Genomic DNA, 23,747 nt, shown 5'->3' on the forward strand with positions numbered 1-23,747 from the left:
AGAAATAAAATTTCTCTCTCTAATATTAGTGCAATATTGCATTAATTAATAATATTGCTGCAATATTCTGTATTGTATAGGATCTCTTATTTCCCCTGTGCCCTTCCATTTTACATTTTACCACGCAAATTAATTTCACGTGTTAATCGTCGTCGATGTATTACACCTATGATTAATATCAATTATTAATTAAGGGCCGCAACCGTTTATTATCCTGTTTCAGTGTCGCAACATCAGCGAAGTGAAGCGGAAAGATAAGTTATATATCGCTCATAGTCTCTCTTTACAAACTGTAACAGCCAAAGTGACGTTAACGACATCACGATATTACATCCTTGTGCGAGAGAATATTATTACGTAGGATGGTGTGTGTATGTGTGTGTGTGTGTGTGTATGTGTGTGCTTGTGCTGCAACGGAAGTGGCATTGCATCAAGTGCAGAGGTGACATGGAAATTTGCTCGCATTTTACCCCCTACACACGTAAAAAGTGAAGCGCAGTTACAAGGGTTAAAAGAGTCGACGTGCGTTCTGTCATTCGTGTATATCATACAAATATAATTGTTGCATAGCATTAGAGAAAGAGATTCCATTTCTCTCTTTCTCTCTCTCTCTCTCTCTCTCTCTCTCTCTCTCGAATTATACAGTAACAAGCTTTAATCAAGCCGCGCTTCTTTTACGCCAAACTATTTTTTATTTACAAACTTTCAGAGAGAGAGAGAGAGAGAGAGAGGGAGAGAGAGAGAGAGAGATGATATGAAAATATTTTCTCATCTGCAAAAACTTTCTATATTTTCTCGGTATAAAATAAATTCGATACTTTTCTCTTCCCTTCCCCCCCCCTCTCCTCCGTTTCGCTATACTTGTCCCTCTCCATTTTCAGGTCTGTCAAATTTCGACGAGAAATGGTTCGGATAAACTGGAGAAACAATGAAAGTGAGAGAGGGGAAGAGGGGGAGGAGAGGTTGGACATTCGCGTTGAGGAAACCGACCGTGGCCTTTCACCTGCAGGAAATCCCATGATTGATGCCACATGGCGCAATGTTACTACTGCATTATATGCACGCGCACACATTGTATGCACTCCCCGATAACTACGGGGCGAATGCATACTGCAATAACTCGATATGTAAACCGATGACGTACAGTGCGTCCTGATGAAGGGGTGCCCTAAACGCGTTTACGACGCACTTCGTCAACACGGACATTCCGCAACACGTTTCAACGATACGGTATCCTCGCGCAAGGAAACGCAATAATTGACCGAAGAAGGCGTTTCCGTGCTTTCTCCCTCCCCTTCTATCTCACGCTGTCAATATTTACGACATAGTTTTTTACGACGTCGTTTCTTTCCCCTTTTTTTCCCGCGCAAACTTATTCGGGTGTAAAATTTTACGGATGTAGGTCCTCCGAAAATCAAACGCATTTTCGCGTCTTTCTTAATTAAAAAATTAATTTATATTTCAACACACAAACATTTCAATAAATAAATTTCCTTAGCTACTTATTATCGCTTGTGCCGTGAACTTTATGATTGCAGCAATGAAGAATTTCTTAATTAAAATCTGGATAATTTATTCGGACGCAAATATTTTATGATAATTTATATCCTCCAAACACGCGGGGCGTAAAATGTTAATTGTGCATTTCTCTCGGATATCGAGACATCGAGAAATGCGTATTCATTGATCACTGAAAAAAATATGGATATAATTAAACACTTCACCCTCTCCTTTAAATCGAAGTGCGCGCGAATCACGGCTGCTTAGGAGATTTCTGCGTCGGAGACACTCGAAGCAGAGATCGATCATAATCCAATACTTTAAACGGAAATTCAATAATCGTAACCTCGCGACGAATCGAACAGCAACACATCCCATTTACATGGATTATCCTCGCGATTTCTCGGGAGAAGCGTCGTGTCGATGTCGCGCGGTTAATGACGCACACGCACGTTTGACATTTCGGGCCGACTCCGATCTGCGAGTCAGCTGATCGCTTTCGCGATGCGACGAGTCTCTCCCTCGGCGAAGGCGCGACGCCGAATTTCAAAGCGTCCTGACGTCGTCGCCTCGTTCTCGCACACGTCCAGCTGCATCCGGAGCATCCGCCCACAGGCGCACACGTGACGCGGGGACGTATCCGCGCGACGACGCGGCGCGGCGCGTCGCGACGCCGCGCGCGCGTCGCCACTGCTGCAGAACGGCCGTATAACGTAGAGAAAGTCAGTCCCGACGTTGGCGCTGCAACAGACGTATAGGACGGGCCTCCTTGTAAAAGCCGCCCTCGCTTCTCCCACCCTCCTCCGGTACCATCCGCGATAATATTCCGATTATCAGTCGCGCGGAGGATCTGCAGGAGAAAGAGAAAAAATAAATAAATACTGGAAGCGTCCACATCGCGTTCTCTTTCGTGGAGCGAGGAAATATTTGAAGGGACGAGGAAGAGATTTTTATTTCAACGGAGTGAGATTGATCCACCCCGGTCGAGTGAAGTTAACGAAGAGAGGGGGGGTAAAATCATTTACTTCTGGAGTGATCAACGACGAAGGAAGCGGGTCGGTGCACGCGGTGCCTTTCTCTTTCGTTTTTCGCGCGGGTCTGTTTCGTCAGTTTCCGGTCCCGCCCCTACCTGGGTGACTCCGTCAGACTTCCGATCTCCCGCGGAGGATCCATCGAGACGTTCCAAAGTGGCCGGGTGACAGCCTCTCTTCCTGCTTGTCGCGGATGCATCGTATATCCTCGTCGCAGCACGTCCCGACAGCCAACATGTTTTCGTCCTCGAGGGCTTTCCCGCCGATTCTTGTCGTGGCGCTCGTCGTCTGCATCGGTGAGTGCGTTAGAATCACCTCGCTTCGATTAAGTGTTAAAGCACTGCTGAAGAAATCGGTGTCTCTATTGAAGATTAATGCAGAATGGAGAGGACTATATAGCTTCTTTTATTCGCGCGAGAAGAATACATAGCTTCTTTTCGTCGCGTGAGAAGAATATATAACTTCTTTTACTCGTCTCGCGAGAAGAAGCGATCGTAGAAGTGATGTAGTTGCTTGTACGAGATTCAGGTGAAATGAAGCTTTGACCCGAAATTACGTGATGTGGATCTCTTCAGAAGGGGAAGAAGGGAGGGATGGGAAGAGAATCGTAAAGTATGTGCGATGTAATATTTGAACGCCAGAAACAAACGAATGACACGAAGAATTTTAATTTTATCGCCGATTGAAATGTTTGCGCGAAAATATCAATAGTTTCGCGGCGATAGAAAAAAAAACAAGGAGATTCTCTCAGAAATAAAATCTCGACTCTTTTCAACTCTGTGTTGCAAATTACTCGGAATAAAACTTTAAAAAAAGATTACCGCAAGTGCACCAGTAGTAATTATACCGTAGTAGAAGCGAGGCAAGATCGATCATTGCTTCGCAAAATCATCCCAAATTGCTCAATTAGCAAGTAATTAACACGATTCTACATATTGCACATAATTCGTTCGCCGGAAATCATCGCGCTGTCATCATTTGACAAGAGTTTGTTCGACGAGGCACATTTAATTATTTGAGTAACTGAAAACTGTTGCCAAATTTTTTTTATTATTTTTATGCGAATGTACAATTTCGAGATCATATAATATTGACTCTTATTGACGAATATTGACTCTTTAGAGGATCATTAATTATCGCGAATGGTACAAGAATAATGCACGATTCGCGAATAAATTGAGTTTTTCTTAAATCAGTTCAGAGAAGGTCTCTTTCTTTATTATATAATAATAGAAATCCATTTTAATTCAATTAATTAATGATCCAAGTGCCAGGAAAAAGTACGACTTTGTTCGAAATAAATATAATTTTTTATCCTGAACATTTGCCGATCCATTAGATAATTTCAAATTAAACGAAGTCTATTACGAGGGCGATTTTTTGTCACATGACATTTTAACGAGAAAAATGGCGACGGCTCGTTAAGAAGGAGAATTCAAGAACACGATTGTCATGCGACATTTATCGGAATCTCTTTACTTTCCCGATAACGCGGGCGATTATTCCGTTCTTTAATGGAATCAACGCAGGACTGGACGCTAGAGATCATAGCTAATTAAATTTTCAACTGTCTCACATAAGCGAGAACTCGAGACGTTGGGACGTTGCGGATGAAATTAGCGAGAAAGTACGCGACTGACAGCAAATTCAGTGATTCCATCTGACAGCAGAATCGCTGAAGATATTTGAAGTAAATATGTATACATATTATATACATATTATATATGTATATTTCAAATTTATGTGTGCAAGGAATTTTTTAAATTTGAAAAAGTGATAAAGAGAATAAAAATATTAAGCAAGTAAAAAATGTTTATCTTACGGAAGCTATTACATTTTTTACAGTATACAAAACTAGCATTTGAAACTTAAATGATTCTGTGCTTTTTTTCCTATGAGTGAAAAGGATTCGAAAAGGCATACAATAAAAAAATTTTATTTTAAAAAATTATTTTAAAAAATCTTTACCTGAAATTTTAAACAAAAATATCTAGAAGATCAAGGAATATTCAAAAAATCTTTTACTAGACTTATAAATACAAACATGTATGTAAGTCGAATTGATGGTGATTATTTTTTGACAGAGGTATGATTCTTACTTGTAATAAAATCAAAATCACTTGCTTTTAATGCTCTTCTATATTTTTTTGAATGAAAACGCTATAGGATATAAACGTAGGAATTATTTCGAAATATACAAGTCCTTAAGAAATATGTAAAAAAGTATGATTCCCGCTTATAATAAAATCGGAGATTGTTTTTAATACCTTTCTATATTTTTTAAAATAAAAACACTATGGAATATAAATGTAGGAAATTTCGCAATATATACGATTCCTTAAGAAATATATTCTTGCATCCTCTTGATCGATCTCATAATGGGGGGATTATGCGCATACACTTTCGTGCATATCGATGATCGTTTTACGCGGATTATAGCTCCGACGAAATTAGTATATTTCAGAAAAGATATTCTATTCTCTATACATTCAATGCTTGTCGATTCAATCCCTCATTAATAATATATAATCTCATCTGGACAAAACGATTTTTCTTGAGTATTACATTCACTTGCTGCAGCTGAAATCCGACGATGAAAAGTACGTCGAGGATTAGCGCGATTATACCGTTGGATTACAACGCGAGAAAAGTTAGATCTTCCGGAATTGGATGAGCGCGAATTGTAATTTCTTCAGTCAGTACAAAGATGTGTGTTTGCGCCGAACTTCCGCAGAAGAAGCTATGTTAGATCGAGATTTCAGATCAATCAATGGCAAAGTATATCGATTTCTCTATCAAAGAATCTTTCTGCAAGTTTAATTAAAATTAACTTTTATTCTCTTTGAATTTGAAATTTTTTAAAATTATAGTTAACAGAGTATTTATTCTCTGGAAAACTTGGAATTCTAAAAAATTGTTTTGTATCTGAAAAAATCAGAGAGTTCTCGTAGAATTTAATTGAAGTTCCGGAAATTTTTTAAAAAATTCTCTCTCTCTCTCTCTCTCTCTTTGATAGTTTGGTTATCATATTGTAAATAATCGACAAGTCAAGTGAATTATACGTTTTAAATATATTTAATAAATATATATTTACTTCTGCTTATGTATTCAATTTCATAACAAAGTCTTATTTTAAAAAAAGTAGCACTAAAAAATTAAAAAAAAAATATATATATATATATATATTCTCTTTACTTGGAATTTTGAGACACAATTCAAATTTTTTTGTCAAGACATTTTAACAAAAAAATATCTGAAAAATCAAGGATATTCAGGAGGAATATTCAGGAATTTTTTACAAGATTTAAATACACATATGTATATATATTGCATAAGTCAAATTAATGATGATAAGATTGCTTTGCTAAAGAACTTTCTGCGTTATTTAAAACTAATTGTAAGATGACTAATATTTAATTCCCTAATCTGATTAAAATTAATGATGTATTTTTCCTTGGAAAAACATAGAAAATATAGAATTTTTTTGTATATCTGAAAAAATCAGGGAATCCTTATGGAATTTTATTCAAGAAAATTGTTTAAAAAATTCTCTTTTTGATCATTTTGCTCTCATGTTGTAAACAGGTCAAATAAATTATACATTTTAACAATATCTAATAAATAAATAAATAAATGTATATATATATATATATATATATATATATATATATATACATTTATTTATTTATTAGATATTTTAAAAATTTCAAATAAAAATAATATTTTAAAGATTTTTAATATGACTTTCTAAAATAAGATTTTTTTATTGTATGCGTTTTTTAATGCACTTTTATTTATGCAAAAAAAACATAGAACATTAAATTTCAAATACTAGATTTGCAAGTGTATTGAAAAACATTAAATAACTTTCATAAAATAAACATTTTTTACTTGCAAACATTTTTATTATTATTAAAAATTTCAATAAAGGATATGTATTTATATTCAATATTTTGTAAAAAAAATTGAATATATGAACAGAAACATATATATATATATATATATATATATATATATATATATATAAACATATATATATACATATATGTTTCTGTTTATATATTCAATTCATATATTCAATTTTTTTATAAAATATTGAATATAAATACATATTCTTTATTGAAATTTTTAGTAATAATAAAAATGTTTGCAAGTAAAAAATGTTTATTTTATGAAAGTTATTCAATGTTTTTCAATACACTTGCAAATCTAGTATTTGAAATTTAACGCTCTATGTTTTTTTTGCATAAATGAAAGTGCATTAGAAAACGCATGCAATAAAAAAAATCTTATTTTAGAAAGTCATATTAAATATCTTTAAAAATTATTATTTTTATTTTTATTTGAAATTTTTAAACAAAAGTATACCTGATCAAAGAATATTCAGGGACTTTTTAACAAGATTTGAGTAAACACACACATATACTGTAAAGTTGAATTAACGGTGATAAGATTGCTCTTGCCTTTCTCACAAGCATTACTTAAAATTAAAATTGAGAGGCTTAATTCTTCAATTTAATTGAATTAAGTTATACTTGAATTAAGTTAAACTTCAAATATAACATATTTTTAACAATATAACGAGAATATACTAGAAAACCTGTAAATAATCATAATCGATAAATTAAAGCTAGTGTGTCCATCATTCCCGGAGGCAATCACGTAATGGACGTGCCTTTTTTTGGGCATATTATCTAATAGAACAATGAATATATGGAACCATTTCCGACGAGGCTGATAATCTCGACATAGCGGGCCCTGGAGCTCTCTCTATTCAACAATAAAGCACGATATGGCGTTGTAAATATACAAGGGATGCGCAATCGTGAGCTTTTATCGCTTTATTACTTGGGACGTCCGCGCGAGGAATTACAAAATCGGATAAATCTGAACTAATCCTCGCCCGCCGGCGAACATAATCGCAAGACACTCCCCCATCATCACGAATACAATTGTTTGCCTTCCGCAAACGGGATCTTGTATTTAGATAGGACAATTCGTATCTTCTATGTATATTGAAGCGAGGGAATTATAAATGCGATCGTGACGAAAAATCTGATCAAAATAGCAATCTATTTCTCTAATCTTGTGTATCGTATAATGTGTGTAGGAGAAAAAAATCAATTTCAAAAATATATACGCGCACATAATATATAAATAGATTTCTGTCGCTTAATTATAGATATTGCTAGATGGGTTTTTGACGTTTGAATTATCACATTACTCCATTATCGTCAATAGTCAAAAAGCTTTCAAAAAACACGCGTATATTGAAACATAGCTTTTGCACTTTTAGAACCCGACAAAACCGGCGCAGCATACATTTATATTTGATGAAACATCGATGTGCTCCGGACTTCCATTCCGATGTTTATCGTTACGCGAAATTTTGTCCCTTCAGCATCGCCCACTTCATATCGAGCCAATCGAAATCGAATGTACATATATATTCGCGTGTTTTGAAGTCGAAAATGTATAGCTTCGAGAAAAATAGGTCAGAGGGAAGAAATGCCTACGTTTGACCGAATTTTCGCGACCCCTTTTCCTTTGTGCCGTATGCTCGATGCTGTTAATCTCCGATTGATGGCGCGCATTCGGAGATCGATGCAGAACAGAAAGAGAGAAAAAAAATGCATCGGCGATGACCCCGATTCATATGTAAGACGATGGCCATAATTCGTCCCTTAACATTGAAGCTGAAATTTCGATCGTGATTCGATCGCTCGTTCGATTTCCTCCGATGCGATCGAAGCCACGCTTCGACGCTTTCCCATCGGGAATTAATCGCGGAAGCCGTGAAATTATCATTTGTGACGATTCGCATTAACGCCTGTATCGCCCCATATATCACCTTTATCGAACCTGGCTGGTAAGCAGCTGCATAATCTCATTCATTGCCACTGCATATCGTGATTTCCCGTTCCGTTTCATTTCTCGCATCCGTCTGTACATGATATATTTGATGGCCAGATTTTGCGCTTGCCAGATTTTCATTGATAACTTCATAATTGTGTCTTTTTTTAATTATAAGAAAAGTAAATGCTTCTTAATTTTTAAAAATATCGTATTTAAATTTAAAAAATTATCCAATGTTTTCTTTTTATTTGCGATAAAGAAATATTATTAATCCGAAATTGTAATCATAAATAATGATATGAGCTTTGCTTCCGTTGATAATTTTATAATCACCTTGCTTCCGTTGATAATTTTATAATTGTGTCCTCTCTTTAAGTTCCAATTACGAGAAAAATAAATACTTTTCTAAGCATATTACATTTTTTAATTAAAATGAAATTATTAAATATTCTCTCTTTACACAAGTTTAAATCCCTCATGTCAATAAAAAAAATTTAAAAATGTTACATTTTTAAATTAAAAAAAATTATCGAATATTCCCTTTTCATATTGTTTGAGATTAATGGAGAAATATTCTTGATCCGAAATATTGATATCATATGAATAATAATATCAGATGATAGCAATCTTACTACCATTGATAATTTCACACTCGACAATGTCACTTTCAAATTTCGATTACGAAAAAAGTAGATACTTTTAAATAAAAATATTACATTTTTAAATTAATTGAAAAAAGCTTCGTATTGTTTGAAATTGATGAAGGAAAAATATTCTTGATCCGATATATTTATCGACGAATTTCAGCGAAAATTTCTCGAAATAGACATACATTACGTTTCCTTTTACAATGTTTAACCGTCCAGATAAATATTTCCTCTCCAATATGTCCGTTCTCAGCTCATCCAACATCTCGTCGCTGCACAAGTGTTAGTTTTTAACTAAAGTGTCTCTCGTACTTGGAACAATTTGCGAGGCTCTTCGATCCGCAAAGTTTCTATCTAAAGTCGGATTCATCTTTCCATGAAGAAGGTCAATGATTGTAAAGGCGTAAAGCCGACGACGCTGATGTCACATCTATGTGACAGCCATTAATCTTCCGGAAATCGAGGAATACACGAATGTCGGCTATTGTTTGCGAGAGAAACTGAACTACTGTTTGATTAAATTAGAATATCATTGTGTTATGCATGACTGTTTGACACCCAGTCATCGGATGACACAATTTATTATCTCCACGACCTTCTCAAAATTTAAAGGCTAGTCTATTTTAGATTATACTAGAGAGATTTCTTTCAAAAATGATCGATTGTTTTTTACATTTTCTGAAAGTATAATATCTGAAGATTATTCTATTTCTATTTACAATTCTATTTATTATTCTATTTCTTTCAAATTTTATATTATTTTTATATTATTTTATTTTATTGAAAATTTATTGAAAAATTTGCAAAATTGATGGACTTATAAGACTTTTAATAGGATACCGTATTTCATACAGACCTGCAGAGCTTTAAATGTGTTTTTTTTCAAAATACTGTTTTCAAAGTTAATAAGACGAATATCTCGAAAATTAATTGGATCGAATAATTTTAATTTTTTTAAAGAAAAATAAATTTTTTAGAAGATCTTGAATCTTTAAAAAAATTTGAAAAATTAATAATTAGTATAGTTTTCCCCACCTTTCAAGAAATTAATAAGTTTCAGCAAAATTAAAATATCTAATTTTCAATTGTTTTGTTATTTTTCAATTTTCTCTAATGTAATTAAGTTTAATATCCCATAAATATTCTACAGCATAAAACTAGACTAAGTTTGTTCAGTTTCAATTTTAATTACACGAAAAGCATTTGAATATACATTTCAACAATTAAATTATACATTTTCGAACACGCAGAGGTTCGAATTAAATAAAAAAAATTAAATATCTAAGATTTAAAAGTACTAATATAATTTAAACGTTAATGAAAACATATGTAAAACATCAAAAACATTAATATCTAATATTAAAAGAAAAAATTCTCAAAATTGTGTATGTATTGTTTTACAAGTCGTTTTACGATATATTTTATAACTTTACTATTCAAATAACTATACATATTACATGTATCGCCGAAGGTGAATAACTATATCGAAGGAACAGTAAAAATGACGTTTTATTTATTTCTTAATTTAAACAATCTGTCTATTAAATTGAATACGACCAGTTCCTTATGATTTTGTAATTTTTATATATCTCACATTTTTTTATTAATTTGTATGTATTGTTATCTTATATAATATAATGTATAACTGAAAGAAGTAAGCGTCGAAATATCCCATTTTATTTTATATTATTAAACGGACTTTGACTTTGACATATGAAAATAATAATTTCTATAAATAACCTTCAATGCTCGTATCGGGATTTTATTTTTATTAAATATTTTTAATATAACAATTTTTTAATTTATATTTATTCCTAAAAATTATCAATTTTTCATTCATTGCTAGAATACAATATGTATTTGCAAAAGAAAGCAGGAGAAATTTAGACTCGATTACTGTATATTTACGGTATTCAGGATAAAATATCTTTCCATGACTGATTCTTTCAAATATTAAATGAATTCCATTTTCACCCATTGAAACAAATGCTCGCTCACAGAGCTGACATATATATATATTTTTGAGAAAACAAGATGCTCTTTTCCGTCTGTTCAATGGATTCGAAAGAAATCTCTCTCGAAAAGTATCCTACTTCGTTGGTAAGAGAAGTCGCGAAGGCGGACTGGTTACAAATGCGGATCGAATGCGAAGCGATACAGTCTCCAATCGAAGATCACAAATAAATACAAAAAAAAAAAACAAAATGCACGTTTGCAAGCATGATTAAAGATGTTCTTATCTCGATCCTTTTACTCGCAAAGACGAATTTAAAAAACGCACTCATTTCGAGAGACAAGGATTGCAGGGAGCAAAAACACGATGGCTTTCAGGGGAGCATTTAAATGAGAGTTTCGGCCAGTATAAATTTAGCTTGATCATTTAGCGGAATAACGGGTGCAAAGGGCTTCCAAAATCTCTCCCAAAGGTCTTCCATAATCATGAGTTTGTCGAGCTCTCGATATTCATATATCGCCATCTATTTTCGTGACACTTTGTTGGTTCACGTAGAATAACAGGATCGTGGCTCTATGTGCATCCTAGTCTCGTATGTGTTTGCTATTGTAATCCTATCGATGACGTCACTGGTTCCCGATGACGTAAGAACGTGTGCATCTGTAGCGGTTAAATCTAATAATAACCGATTAATTTAAAACTTATTGATGTAAAAAATAAATATAAGAAAGATACCTTTAATTATTATAAAAATAATTAGGGTAAAATGTGCTATTTTTTCGCCCTAATTTAAATAAAAAATAATCGATATCGCTTAAATTAGAAAGTGTTTAAAATATTTAGTTTTGTATAAAAAAAACAGAGAGAGATAGTATATGTGTGTGTGTATGTGTGTATAATAAAATTTATCAGATCGCCCATTTTGTACGGATAAAATTTCCAGGGATTTTATTTATCTGCGAAACACACTGCGAATAAAGGAATAACCGTGCGTTAAAAAGTACACAGAGCCTCAACATGTATCGATAAATCGAACATAGCTTAAAACTTCACGGCAAGCCGGAAGTAATGCATCGAGACGAAGAGTTCAATTCCGCTCGGAGCGTTTGCGACCTAGTTCAAATGTAGACTCTGCTGTCATACACAGTGTGCGTTTCTCACAACATCTCCTTCCATACATATAACTCCTTCCCACAGAGTTGCGAGAATTCTTCAACTTTATCTTTTACGAATCAAACATATTGAGCGTGAACTAAGATTGTACGAGATACCAAGACTATTGTTTTGTCTTGTCTTGAAACTCGAAAGGGATTTGTAGTAATTAATTATCAAGTCCAAGATTGTCAAGATTTTTGATCTTGTTATCTATTGATTTTTAAAAGAAACTTGTGTCTCAAGATCTCGTCTTGAATAAAAAGGATTAAGTTCCCTCTTGGTGAAATAATAAGAATGAAATGGTGAGATAATAAGATATGCGAAAGGGAGAAAATAAAAATTACTCAATTTTACTCACTACTCGTTGGCATCACAAGAATGAGTGCGTTGATAAAATTGCAATGGCTGAGGTCGAAGCTTCGCCATTATAGCATGAAGAGCTAATGGAGATGTCCACCAGAAGATTTTCAATAAATATCCACTTACACACCATGCACAATTAAATCTTAATAAAACATTTTTGCTAAGACATAAAACGGATTAATAACTCAATTGCGTGGTTGACAAGAAAGGATCTCCGAGGTTATACAATAATTTGAATCAGATTAAGATTGAATTCTCAAAATTCTGTGTAATCGCTTCTTAGGGACAAGACGCAAGAGGCTAGATCGGGAACCCAACTCTTTTGCTTTCAGAACAACTGCTCGAAACCATTGAGCTATCTAGATCTCACACCTAATGCCGCTATTTAATACAGTCGTATACGATTCCAGAGCGATGTAGAAATTATTAATAAAATCGAGACAATAAAAGACAAGATTTTTGCTGCAAAGATTTATTCAAGATTTAAGTTTTCAAAAATTTTCGATATTAATACAATATTATTACTGTGAGTGTTATCTTATCTTGAGTCTTATGTGACCTTAGTATATACACATCTTTTCCTCTTCCCTTTTCATCGACGATATACGAAACTTCGCATCGCTAAACTTCTTCTCTTCGCTCCTTTTGCACTTATTATCTCGCAAAGAGAGGTACTGTTCTTGAAATTTTCCTTAACCCGGAACAACGCAGTTGCTAATGAAATAACTTGCATTAGAAACGCAATCGCGGCGCGCTTGAAATGAGCTTCGCAATTGAATTCGTAACTCTCAGAGAGCGGTTTAAAGACGGTTTCTCCGCAAGAGCGGAACGGCCAGATAGGTGGAAACTAGAAAATCGGGCACGTAGTTACGTAGCTTTACGTCACGCTGGCGAATTCGATACTGACCTATTAGCTTAAAGTAATTTCCGTTTAATTTTGGTGCTTACGGACTCCGGAGTACGATGTGTATGTATGTGTGCGTGTGTGTGTGTGTGTGTGTGTGTGTGTGTGTGTGTGTGTGTGTGTGTGTGTGTGTGTGTGTGTGTGTGTGTACGTGTGATACGCATCGATAAAGCTTTCTACTTCTACCATTTTCGCACTCATCTCTTTCTTCTTCTTCTTCTTCTTCTCTCTTTCTTTTTTCCCAAATCTCTCTCTCTCTCCCTCGATTTATCCACTTGGTGGCCGTGTGCTGCTTAATGGGCTTTTAATATCGCGCGGCCAATCTACTAATGCTTAGATAATGAGCCGTATTTTGTCTCAGAGATAGCAGCCAGCGTGTCAAAGACACCTGATCTTTTGGTTGATTATATAAGAAAGGGACGTTAGGGATGTTAGGAACGTCAGATAGAAAAGCCTCTCTCTCCCTCTTGAAACATATTGACTTATAAAAATATATTTACATAATTCAGTAACTAATTCTCTTTTTAATTATAAATGTCATTAATAATATTAAATACGCGACAATTGAAATACTGACGTCGAAAGTAAAGAAAATCGAATACTTTAAGCTATATATTCAAAATACAATAAATTAAGAGAGAAATATATTATGAAAGTTAAAGAAGGAGAGTATATATCTTAATAGTGAATACATTTTAAACTTAATAGTAAATACGTTTTGAAATGAGTAAAAAATAATTATTTAGATAATTTACTGTGTATTATGCAAGAAATAATAATTTTAATTAATCAGGTTTCAATGAGAAATACACTTGAAATATTTATTTCTTTTGATAATATTCATAAAATATATTTCAAATATAATTTAATTAACATGTGAACTAATTATTATTTCACCTTGATTATTTATAATAATTATGTCAGTATTTCTATTTTCTATTTCAAATAAAGCTGCATGGGATATCAAGACTTGTCTTATCTCGAGATTCAAGATAAGCTTAAGACAAGATTTTTAATTATCAAGATAATATCAAGACTAAAATTCTCAAGATTACTGATTTTTAAAAAAAGCTAAAATATGTAAATTTATAAATATGTATATTTTTAAATTAGATGAAAAAAAACCATTGCATATTGTATACAAACTTAAACAATTTAATTTAATAAATAAAAACATTTATATTAATATATTTAATACGCTAAACAAAGTAAACAATATAAAATTTTACACAATTAAATGTTTTGAAAATAAACGAATGACATAAATAGTAATGATTATTTTAAATGATATTATAAATAAAATAATATAAATTATAAATAATATTACAAATTATACAAATAAATATAATTATATTAAAAATTATATTATAAAGATTATGGTAAATGTTATTTTGAACAATTGTTCAATATTAGATAAAAATTAAAATCGAGACAAGACACAATATAAGACAAGATTTTTACCACAAAAATTCGTTGAAAACCAGGACAAGATTTAAGTTTTCGAAAATTTTCAATAACAATACAATATAATTTATCTTGTCTTGTCTCGAATCTCGTGCAGCCTAATTTCAAATACTATTTTTGTTCACCTTTAATAAATCTATTGTAGTATCATGTCGAACTACTCACTTTTTATCTCGAACACGAAAGCTATTTACAATAGCGTGTAATATCGTGCGATCGCGAGGAAATTATTGCAAAAGATATCCCGGGACGTGACTCCTTAGTGATAGGAGATTCGAGGTCGTGCGAGGATGGACGACAATAATTCATCGTGTTTGCCCGCGGCACGTAACGAAGGCTCGGTGAACCGATGCGATTCGAGGATCTAACAATGAAAGAGCTGCATTCTCGAGACGACCCTTCTCAAACCCCGATCGCATCACCTCGTCCAACCCGAGTCCCCCAGCTTCCTCCAGCAGGTTCGAAAACTTGATAAAACTTCCGTCGAGAATTTCAGATACTTCTTCCGCCGTCGCGGAACCACAGGGCGCGATCTTTTTGTTGTCACGTCTTCTCCCGGGGTGACCATTTTTCCCTCTCCAGTGCCGTCCTACTTGTCGACACCGTAAGACGCTGTTTTGCACGTCGAAGCGGCGTAAAATTGGAAAATAATGGCTCTCGCCAACTCTCGCGCATCAGATTTTTAGATTAAAAGACGCGGCTGGGCGTTTCCCGATGGCTCGTTTTTCGTTTTCCGGATATCCGAACAATAAATGGCGCAGTGAATATCTATCGCAAATAATAATGATCGTGAATATCATGTATATATTGTCTATTGAATACATTTATAACATGCAATCTTGATGAATCTAAATTCTGCTTTATCGTAACTATAAATTTTACATTCGTTGATTAAAATAAATTATTATTTATATTAGATCCCGATTAGATTTGGTTGAAACAAAAATTTAAATAAATTAATTTAAATAAAATCGGGTAAAAAAATCTCTTTCATGAATTTTTTGAACATCGAGCTTACTCTTCGTTTAGTGAGTTTGACGTTTTCAATAAATGATGTATAATAGTCTATCACAAATAATGATCGAAAATATCATACATATATTTGTTTACTTTTATATATTGTTTAGTAAATAATTTAATAAAATAAATAATTAATTAATTAATTAATATAAATAAATATATAAGTTATTATTTACATTATTATTTACACCTGATTAGATTTGTTAATTAAGAGGATTGAGAATTTAAATAAAATCAAATAAAAGAGAGGGTCGCGAAATTTTTCTTGTATATCGAGCTCGTTTTTTATTCTGCGGGTATGACATTTCCAATAAATGACGTAGTAAATGTCTATCGCAAATATTGAATATAAATATCAAATATATATATTTATTTTTACTTTTATATTACTGTTAAATAAATAAAATAAATAAATAAGTTCTTCATATTAGATCCTAATTAGATTTTGTTGAGACAATTTAAATAAAATCAGTCAAAAAAGAGAGTAGCAAATTTTTCTTGAACATCGAGCTCGTTTTTTTATTTTTGATGTTTTCAATAAATGATAATAGTGAATGTCTATCGCAAATATTGACCGTAAATATGAAATATATATATTGAATACATTTATAATATGCAATGTTGATGAATTTCGCTTTATCCATAAACTTTACACTCGTTGATTAAAATACATTATCGTTTATATTAGATCCTGATTAGATTTTGTTGAGACAATTTAAGAAAAATCAGAGAGAAGAATCGCTTTCGCAATTTTTTTCTTATATTTTTCTTATAGTTTATCATTTATCTTTAATTACATACGCGCATGTTGGCATGTTTTTCAAGAATTTTAGCATCTTGGCTTAGTCGTAGTCGAATGCACTACGTTTACTGGATTATTGGCGAATAACTTTCGCACGAGCGTGTACATGTATACAATATATGTATTATGCATATACATATACATGTGTATGTACACGTTTTCTTAAGGTAAAGTCTTAATTTAAAGCCCGCGGGGGCGCAATAAGTTACAACGTCACTCGTCTTTCGCGTGCCGCAAATTCTCGTAAGTTAATTTCTACCACGCCAACCTCGTCTTTCCGTTTGACGTTCATTTTATGCTGGTCCTCTGTTGCAGAATGTTGCGTGACTCACAAAATATAATTCGATCAAGCGGCATTATTAGTTTTTTTTTTGGTTGTTACATATCGTATGAGCGACTCCGACAATATTTAACATTTACCTATCGGGAAATTCGTACAAAATTAATTTCACCTGATATTTCGGGCATAAATAACGCCGTTTTTTTTTAAATCGCATCTGTAGAATAAATTTGCACGACAGAGGGAAGAAATTTATACATTATTACAATGTTACAATAATATATAACAATAATATATAATTTATATGTATATGTATATAATTTAAATAAAAGTGAGATCCATATTTGATTTGTAATAATACGAGTAAATAATGAGTATAAATTTGATTTCCACAAAGATACCGTTCTCGCTCCCCAAGAGAGAATCTTTCGCTCGACGATGGAAGAACACGTGAGAGCGAAAAAAAGACGAATAATCATATGACTCATTTTATCTACCCTCGAATCAGACTGGCCCGAGAAACTTATTGTCGGCAGCTCTATTCCCACACTTGGGGAAAACTCCATTTTCCTTGCCTTTTTGTCCAACGTCGCTCTAAAATCCTTTCTTCTGCTCGTTTCGCGGATTAAAAATTCCTCTGCGCGATTTATCGCCCGCGCTCGTGCATTTGTCGAGGTGATTTACGAGTCGAGCGCGAATTCGCGGTCGCAAATGTTAACCGGGGAGGAAGTTTGACTTTTTACACGTCGAACGCGAGCGAGAGGAGGCTTCTGGTGGTGGTCGCCCCGCGACCTCGAATTTTCGCGGCTGAGGAATGGATGATGATGATGCGGCGCGATCTCGCAGAAGAGATCCTTAATGGAAGCTCGTGCCGTTTCTTTGCTCCAGATTTATCTGGAGCAGTTGCCGATATATATACAGAGGCTTGGAGATAAATATTGATAGAGGCGGGCGTCTCCGCGTAAATCGCGTCTCGAATTTTGAGGTCTCGCGCGTGATATTTTCAGTAAATGGAGAATCTGCAGGGAAATCTATAAGAATCTCTTTCGCGGGGGCAGGTGTATGCGCTTTCTCGTGTGACAGGAAGGAAATTAGATAAAATGCGAACGGGATTGTTCGCATCGGTTGATATTTATTTGACAGAAAACCAGAGAGAGCTTAAACACGAGCGATGTTTCATCCGAATGAACTTTGTTCCGCGGAGAAGAGATCGGAATGACTTGTCAGAACGGCAAAGCGTTTTCATGAAATGTCAGCGCGGATTACCCCGTCATTCTCCTGATAAAAATGCGACCTGCAGTCGCAATCAAGCCTCCTCGTGGAGCTCGCCGGTTGACCTTTACGAATTTTCGAGATCTTTGATTTTAAGAGCTCTGCTCCATGGCAATTAATTAAAATGTCAGTGCATCATAAATCTGTTCAGCATTAATCTGCTCGTTCGTTTCGTCCTCTTTGAACATCGCCGGTCGATTATGCAAACGACGCGTAAATCGAGAAAAAGCGCTGAATTATAACAGTAAGTTGATTTAAATAACAATCATGGTATATTGCAATCGAATGTCTCTTAATCGCTCTTCATCTTCTGCTGCTATAATTTAGCATTTAATCGACATAAATAGAGATACCAGATTTTTTTAATTTTTTTTTCCTATTCTGGAAAATATTGCATTTGACAGATGGAGCAAATTGACAATTTTCGTCGCTAATTTTTTTTATTCTCAAAAAATTGACACTCGGAAGATGCGATTCGTGGAATGAATGGGGAGATCGGAGAGGGAGAGTAATTTCCAGTTGGATCGCATGGCTGCGCTTGCGAGCTCGTATTAATAACGTCTTTGTGGCCGATGGTTTCTTCCAGCCCTTTTCTCACACACCCTAAGCATTATCCGGGGCGCTGTGTGTTGTTGGGTGGTTTGACCCGCTTGCTCATAAATCCACGATGCGCCGTGAGCTCCGCTAGCGTTCCACGGGTTAAAATTTCAATGAATATTAAAGTCAAACAAAGTTACGTGGTGTGCGTTGTACACACACGTTAGCTTCCGCAATATTCGTGCGTATTTTTATTATACATTTGGCGAATTACAATTGAAAATTCGCCAAATTATAATTTCCTAACATTTTCCTTCCAGACACGTGACATTCTCCGCCCGCAACAATGCTATTTTCCGCATGACGTTCGAGAAACCGCGTGCTCATCGATATATCGGTCATCGATACTGTCCATGCAGATGCTTTCAAGTGCCTACGTCTGTCCTGGGAACAGACCGATCTCAATTTCCTGCAAACTTAGCTCGCATTATGCTCTTGTGCGAGGAACGATGCCTAGGGTTGCAGAAGATTCAAGACAGGACAATAGTCGTCAAAATATTTTATTGAAAATTTCGAAAACTTAAATCTTATTTCCTGAGCTTGAATAAATCTCTGTAGCAAAAATCTCATCTTGTCTTGTCTCGATTATATTATATTATTTTGTTTATTTAATATTGTACAATTGTTTAAAATAAAAAATTATCTTTATAATATAATTTTGAGATAATTATTTATATTATTCGCATTTACTTCCAAAAACATAATGTATATTCGTGATCTTTACGAAAAGTAGCCTATAGTGATGTCAAAATGCACACAATTCATACATATCAATACAATCAAAGAACATGTGTACATGTGTTGTACACAAAGTTTTGTGTATGATTAAATAATTATGTAAAATTTTATATTGTTTATTTTATTTATTATATTAATTAATCTGAAAATGATTAAATTATTAAAATTTATTGTATTAATTTTTCTGTCAATATAAATGTCTTTACTTATTAAGTAAAATTTTTATTTATATGATTAGTTTAAATAAAATTTTCATTTATTTTCTAAATAAAATTTTTATTTTAAGTTCGTATGTAATATAATGATTTTTTCTCATCTTCTCAATTTATAAATATACATATTTTAGCTTTTTTAAAAATTAATAATCTTGACAAGATTAATAATCTCTCTTCTCTTGATCTTGTCATGACAACTAATTAAAAATTTTGGCTTGATCTTGTTTTAAATTTCAAAAAAAAGTATCAAGACTAGTATCTCTAGCCGTGTCTTTCACTCACATTTTCTCTTCGATAAATCCGCTAAAATATCTTTCCTCTTAACTCTAACGCATAAAAGTGACACATAAAAGACGATGACAGTCATCATGTGGCATTAACAGCGTAGCTTCAATTTGAACCTTGAAATTTTTTGCGCGCTGTCATGTTTTTTCAGGCGCTCGAGAATTCGGGACGCAAAAATCTCTCGAGCACGCATTTGGAAGTTCAATCATAACGCGAGAACGCTGCTGGAGAAAGCAACGAATCGATTAATCGATGCCACCGCGACTATTTATGGCGCGGCGAGATCGGGATAAGAAGCGTCCGCGCATCGTTGATGACATTGGTGTATTTTTCTTTTTATTTTTTATTTTTTTTCCATCAAGATAGTGTCCACAGATAGTGTGACAAGCGAGCGATCTAAAAAGAAATACTGTTATTTTGTTAGATGCAGATAAATTTTTAATTATTATTTAATAATTGCGCAACTGTTTATTTTTATTAAATAATTATTTAAATTAATTCCTACACCACATTATAAATTACAATTAAATAATATTACATTATAAAATATACAATTAATTAATACTTTTTGAGAAAGCAATAATTATTTTATTAAAATATTTAAAAATAGGATAAAATACGATATTATGCGACATAAATATATACTTTATTGAGTGAATTAGTATTATTATTTGCCAAAATACCTTCAAAAATACTTTCTCGTGAAATTGATGTTATCGCATCTGAAAACAATCTAACTTTAATATTGCAAGTGGGGAGTTTTAAAAATAAGGATTGTAGATTATAAAAGATAATTGTAAAATATGGCAATGATATAATATAAAAAGACTTCTTTTTATCCTCCATTACAATTAATGCATTATATAAAAAAATTTGCAAAATAAATAAATAAATAAATAAATAAAAAATTTGCAAATAAATAAATAAACAATAAATAAATAAATAAATAAATAAATAAATATATATATATATATATATATATATATACAATAAATATTTTATTAATCTTATAATACTTATAACCTTAAAAATTATAACTTAGTACTTTCATATAGCTCTTCCGTTTTATATAGATTTAATATATATTTATAATTAAAATACGTGAATAAAATTATAGAAATCAAAATATTTATAACAATTGCATTGTATTACGATGTCAAACAAAATTTCGGCGCTTCTACAATCTTATTATTAAAGTGTTATGATAAAATTGTATCCATGTATGCATTGATTATACAATAATATTATTTAAATTATTAATGATTAAAATAGTATCTTAAAGAAATTAATCCACATTAAAATACACTTATTAGATAATTATTTAATAACAATTATTTAGCTACTACAAAACTATGACGTATTAATGAAACATTTATCTAACAAAACAAGAATTATTTCCCTTCACTCACTTGTCACATTATGCGTCGTAACGTGACATGTATGCGATAACGTAACAATACAGGCGAATCAGGCATATTAATTACTTGCGATGCATAGTTAATTTAAGCGTATAAAATTATAACGATGCATTATCGAATAACGACTAACGATCTTTCTTTTATCGAATACGAGCTGTTTGAAATGTGGGCGTTCAGGCGAGATGTATAATTCAACTCATGTTCCATCGTCGACGGAGCAACGTTCTAGTCACGGGAAAATGTCTCTCCGGAATATAATCTGATAAATCATTCCGCATCCGTAATCTCGGCGCGATTCGTGATATTTTTCCTCGACGCTCTTATCTTGGATCGCCCGCGCCGAAGGAATCTGCAATTCAAAAACCGGACTTTTGTTACATTCGGATAGGAGGTCTCATTAACGATTCCGACTAGTCTCTCTCTCTCTCTCTCTTCTCTCCCTTGGATCGTCGCTGTTTTCGCTTGTTTTGCTTTAAAGTGGAAATTAAATGGCGGTCTTTAATCCCGAACTTTCTTCTATCAATGATATCATGATGGGACTCTGCATCGATCGTGTCGTAAATCGCGTTCACCTGCCTCCTGTTCGACGGGAAACTTTTATTCATGAGCGTTTGAAAAGTACGGGCAATCGAATGAGAGGCTGGGAAGAGATAGCGTGTCGTTTGGATTTCTATGTATCATTATTTTTTCATCAGTTATTAAATCCATCAATAATTTCGAGAGGGATGAAACTATGCTCGAATTATATGAAGGGAAATTATACAAAGCTTTCGTAATTGTTATTCCTGCATTATCGTTGACTAAAAAAAAGTTGAAAAAGGCAGAGCAAAATGAATAGAATTTATATACAACAAATAGAAGTTTAAATAAAAAATAGAAAACTGAGATATACACTTAATAATTTTTTATTATTAATAAAAGTTTATCATTCATAGGTCGATGCAACGGCATTATATTGAAACTATTTGATCTGTAACACAAATATAGGATTTAAATTATTCAATTAACAACGCTCAATATAATTAATAATTAATATTCGAGAAATTATTATACCGTACATGTCGAATTTTACATCGTCGTTCAAACAGATTTTATTTAATTAAATAATTAAACAATTTTTGAAAATATTATTCTTCCTAATGAATTAATAAACGGATCGGTATATATGACAGCTTGCTATTTAAATTATTCGATCCACTGCTTCGGGTAAGAAAAGAAATGTTTGCAAACTGCGCGATGACACTGTTAAATTATAAAACCTCGGTATAAGCCGAATAAAACTTATGCGAGACAAGCGGAATATCGCGCGCTAATATTACGTTATTTCGCAACTTTCATTGAACTCGTCCAACAACAGCTCGAGAACTTTTTACATCTCTCACCAGATGCTTAATTGATGCGGCGCTTCATTTTGCGTTCAGCATTTTCAAACTTTTTAAAAAAGAAAAAAAGAGAAAGAAAAGAAAAGCAAAAATTTTCATGCAAATTCTTCTTTGCATACTAATATTACGAAACAATTATTAACACGAATTTATTTGACGTACAAGAATGATACAATATTGCACAAACTCAATTCAATATTCGTAAAAATATTGTATTGGTACTGAAAATTTTCAAAAAATTAAATCTTAGTTCTTGTAGCAAAAATCTTGTCTTGTATTATCTTGTCTCGATTTTATTAACAATACTGAATAATTGTTTAAAATAATATAATATAGTTTAAAATATTTAAACAATTGAGTAAAATTGTATGTAATTTATTATATTAATTGTTTCTAAATCATAATATAAATATTTTTATTTATTAAATAAAATTTTTCAAATTTGTATAATATAGTATATATAGTGTAACTTTTTCTTATTTAATATAATCTATAAATATATATATTTTAGCTATTTTTAAAAAATCAATAATCTCAACAATAAATTAATAATCTCTTAACAATCTTAGTCTTTGTATTGTCTTGAGAGTAAAAAAATTTTCTTGAATTTCTGTCTTGAATTTCCCGAGACAAAACAAAAGTCTAGTCTCGGCATCTCGTGTGACCATAATAAAAAATCGTTTCGAGATTTCAATGCTTTCTCCCGCGATTTGTCGAATGCGAATCTGTCTACATTCGCGAATCCGGTCCATTATACGATGTGTATACTTACGTTCGTACTTCGTCAACGGAAAAGCCTCGGTTATCACGTATTCCATTTCCCGATACAGCTGGAATACCTCGAGGCGACCCGCTGCTACCCCT

The 23,747-nt window shown here is 32.9% G+C and overlaps 1 protein-coding gene across 1 annotated transcript in view; it reads left to right on the forward strand.

Annotated features, from left to right (window-relative positions):
- Positions 1-2,203: 2,203 nt before the first annotated feature.
- LOC105254972 overlaps positions 2,204-23,747 on the forward strand; it is a 102,896-nt gene continuing 81,352 nt past the window's right edge. The window contains exon 1 of the mRNA XM_011263986.3: positions 2,204-2,827. Within this exon, the coding sequence (XP_011262288.1) occupies positions 2,725-2,827 (103 nt within the window). The 5' untranslated portion in view covers positions 2,204-2,724. The remainder of the gene's footprint in view (positions 2,828-23,747) is intronic.

The sequence above is a fragment of the Camponotus floridanus genome, unplaced genomic scaffold (genome assembly GCF_003227725.1).
Source record: "Camponotus floridanus strain SB8 unplaced genomic scaffold, Cflo_v7.5 scaffold29, whole genome shotgun sequence".
In the NCBI taxonomy this organism is placed as follows: Eukaryota; Metazoa; Arthropoda; class Insecta; order Hymenoptera; family Formicidae; genus Camponotus; species Camponotus floridanus.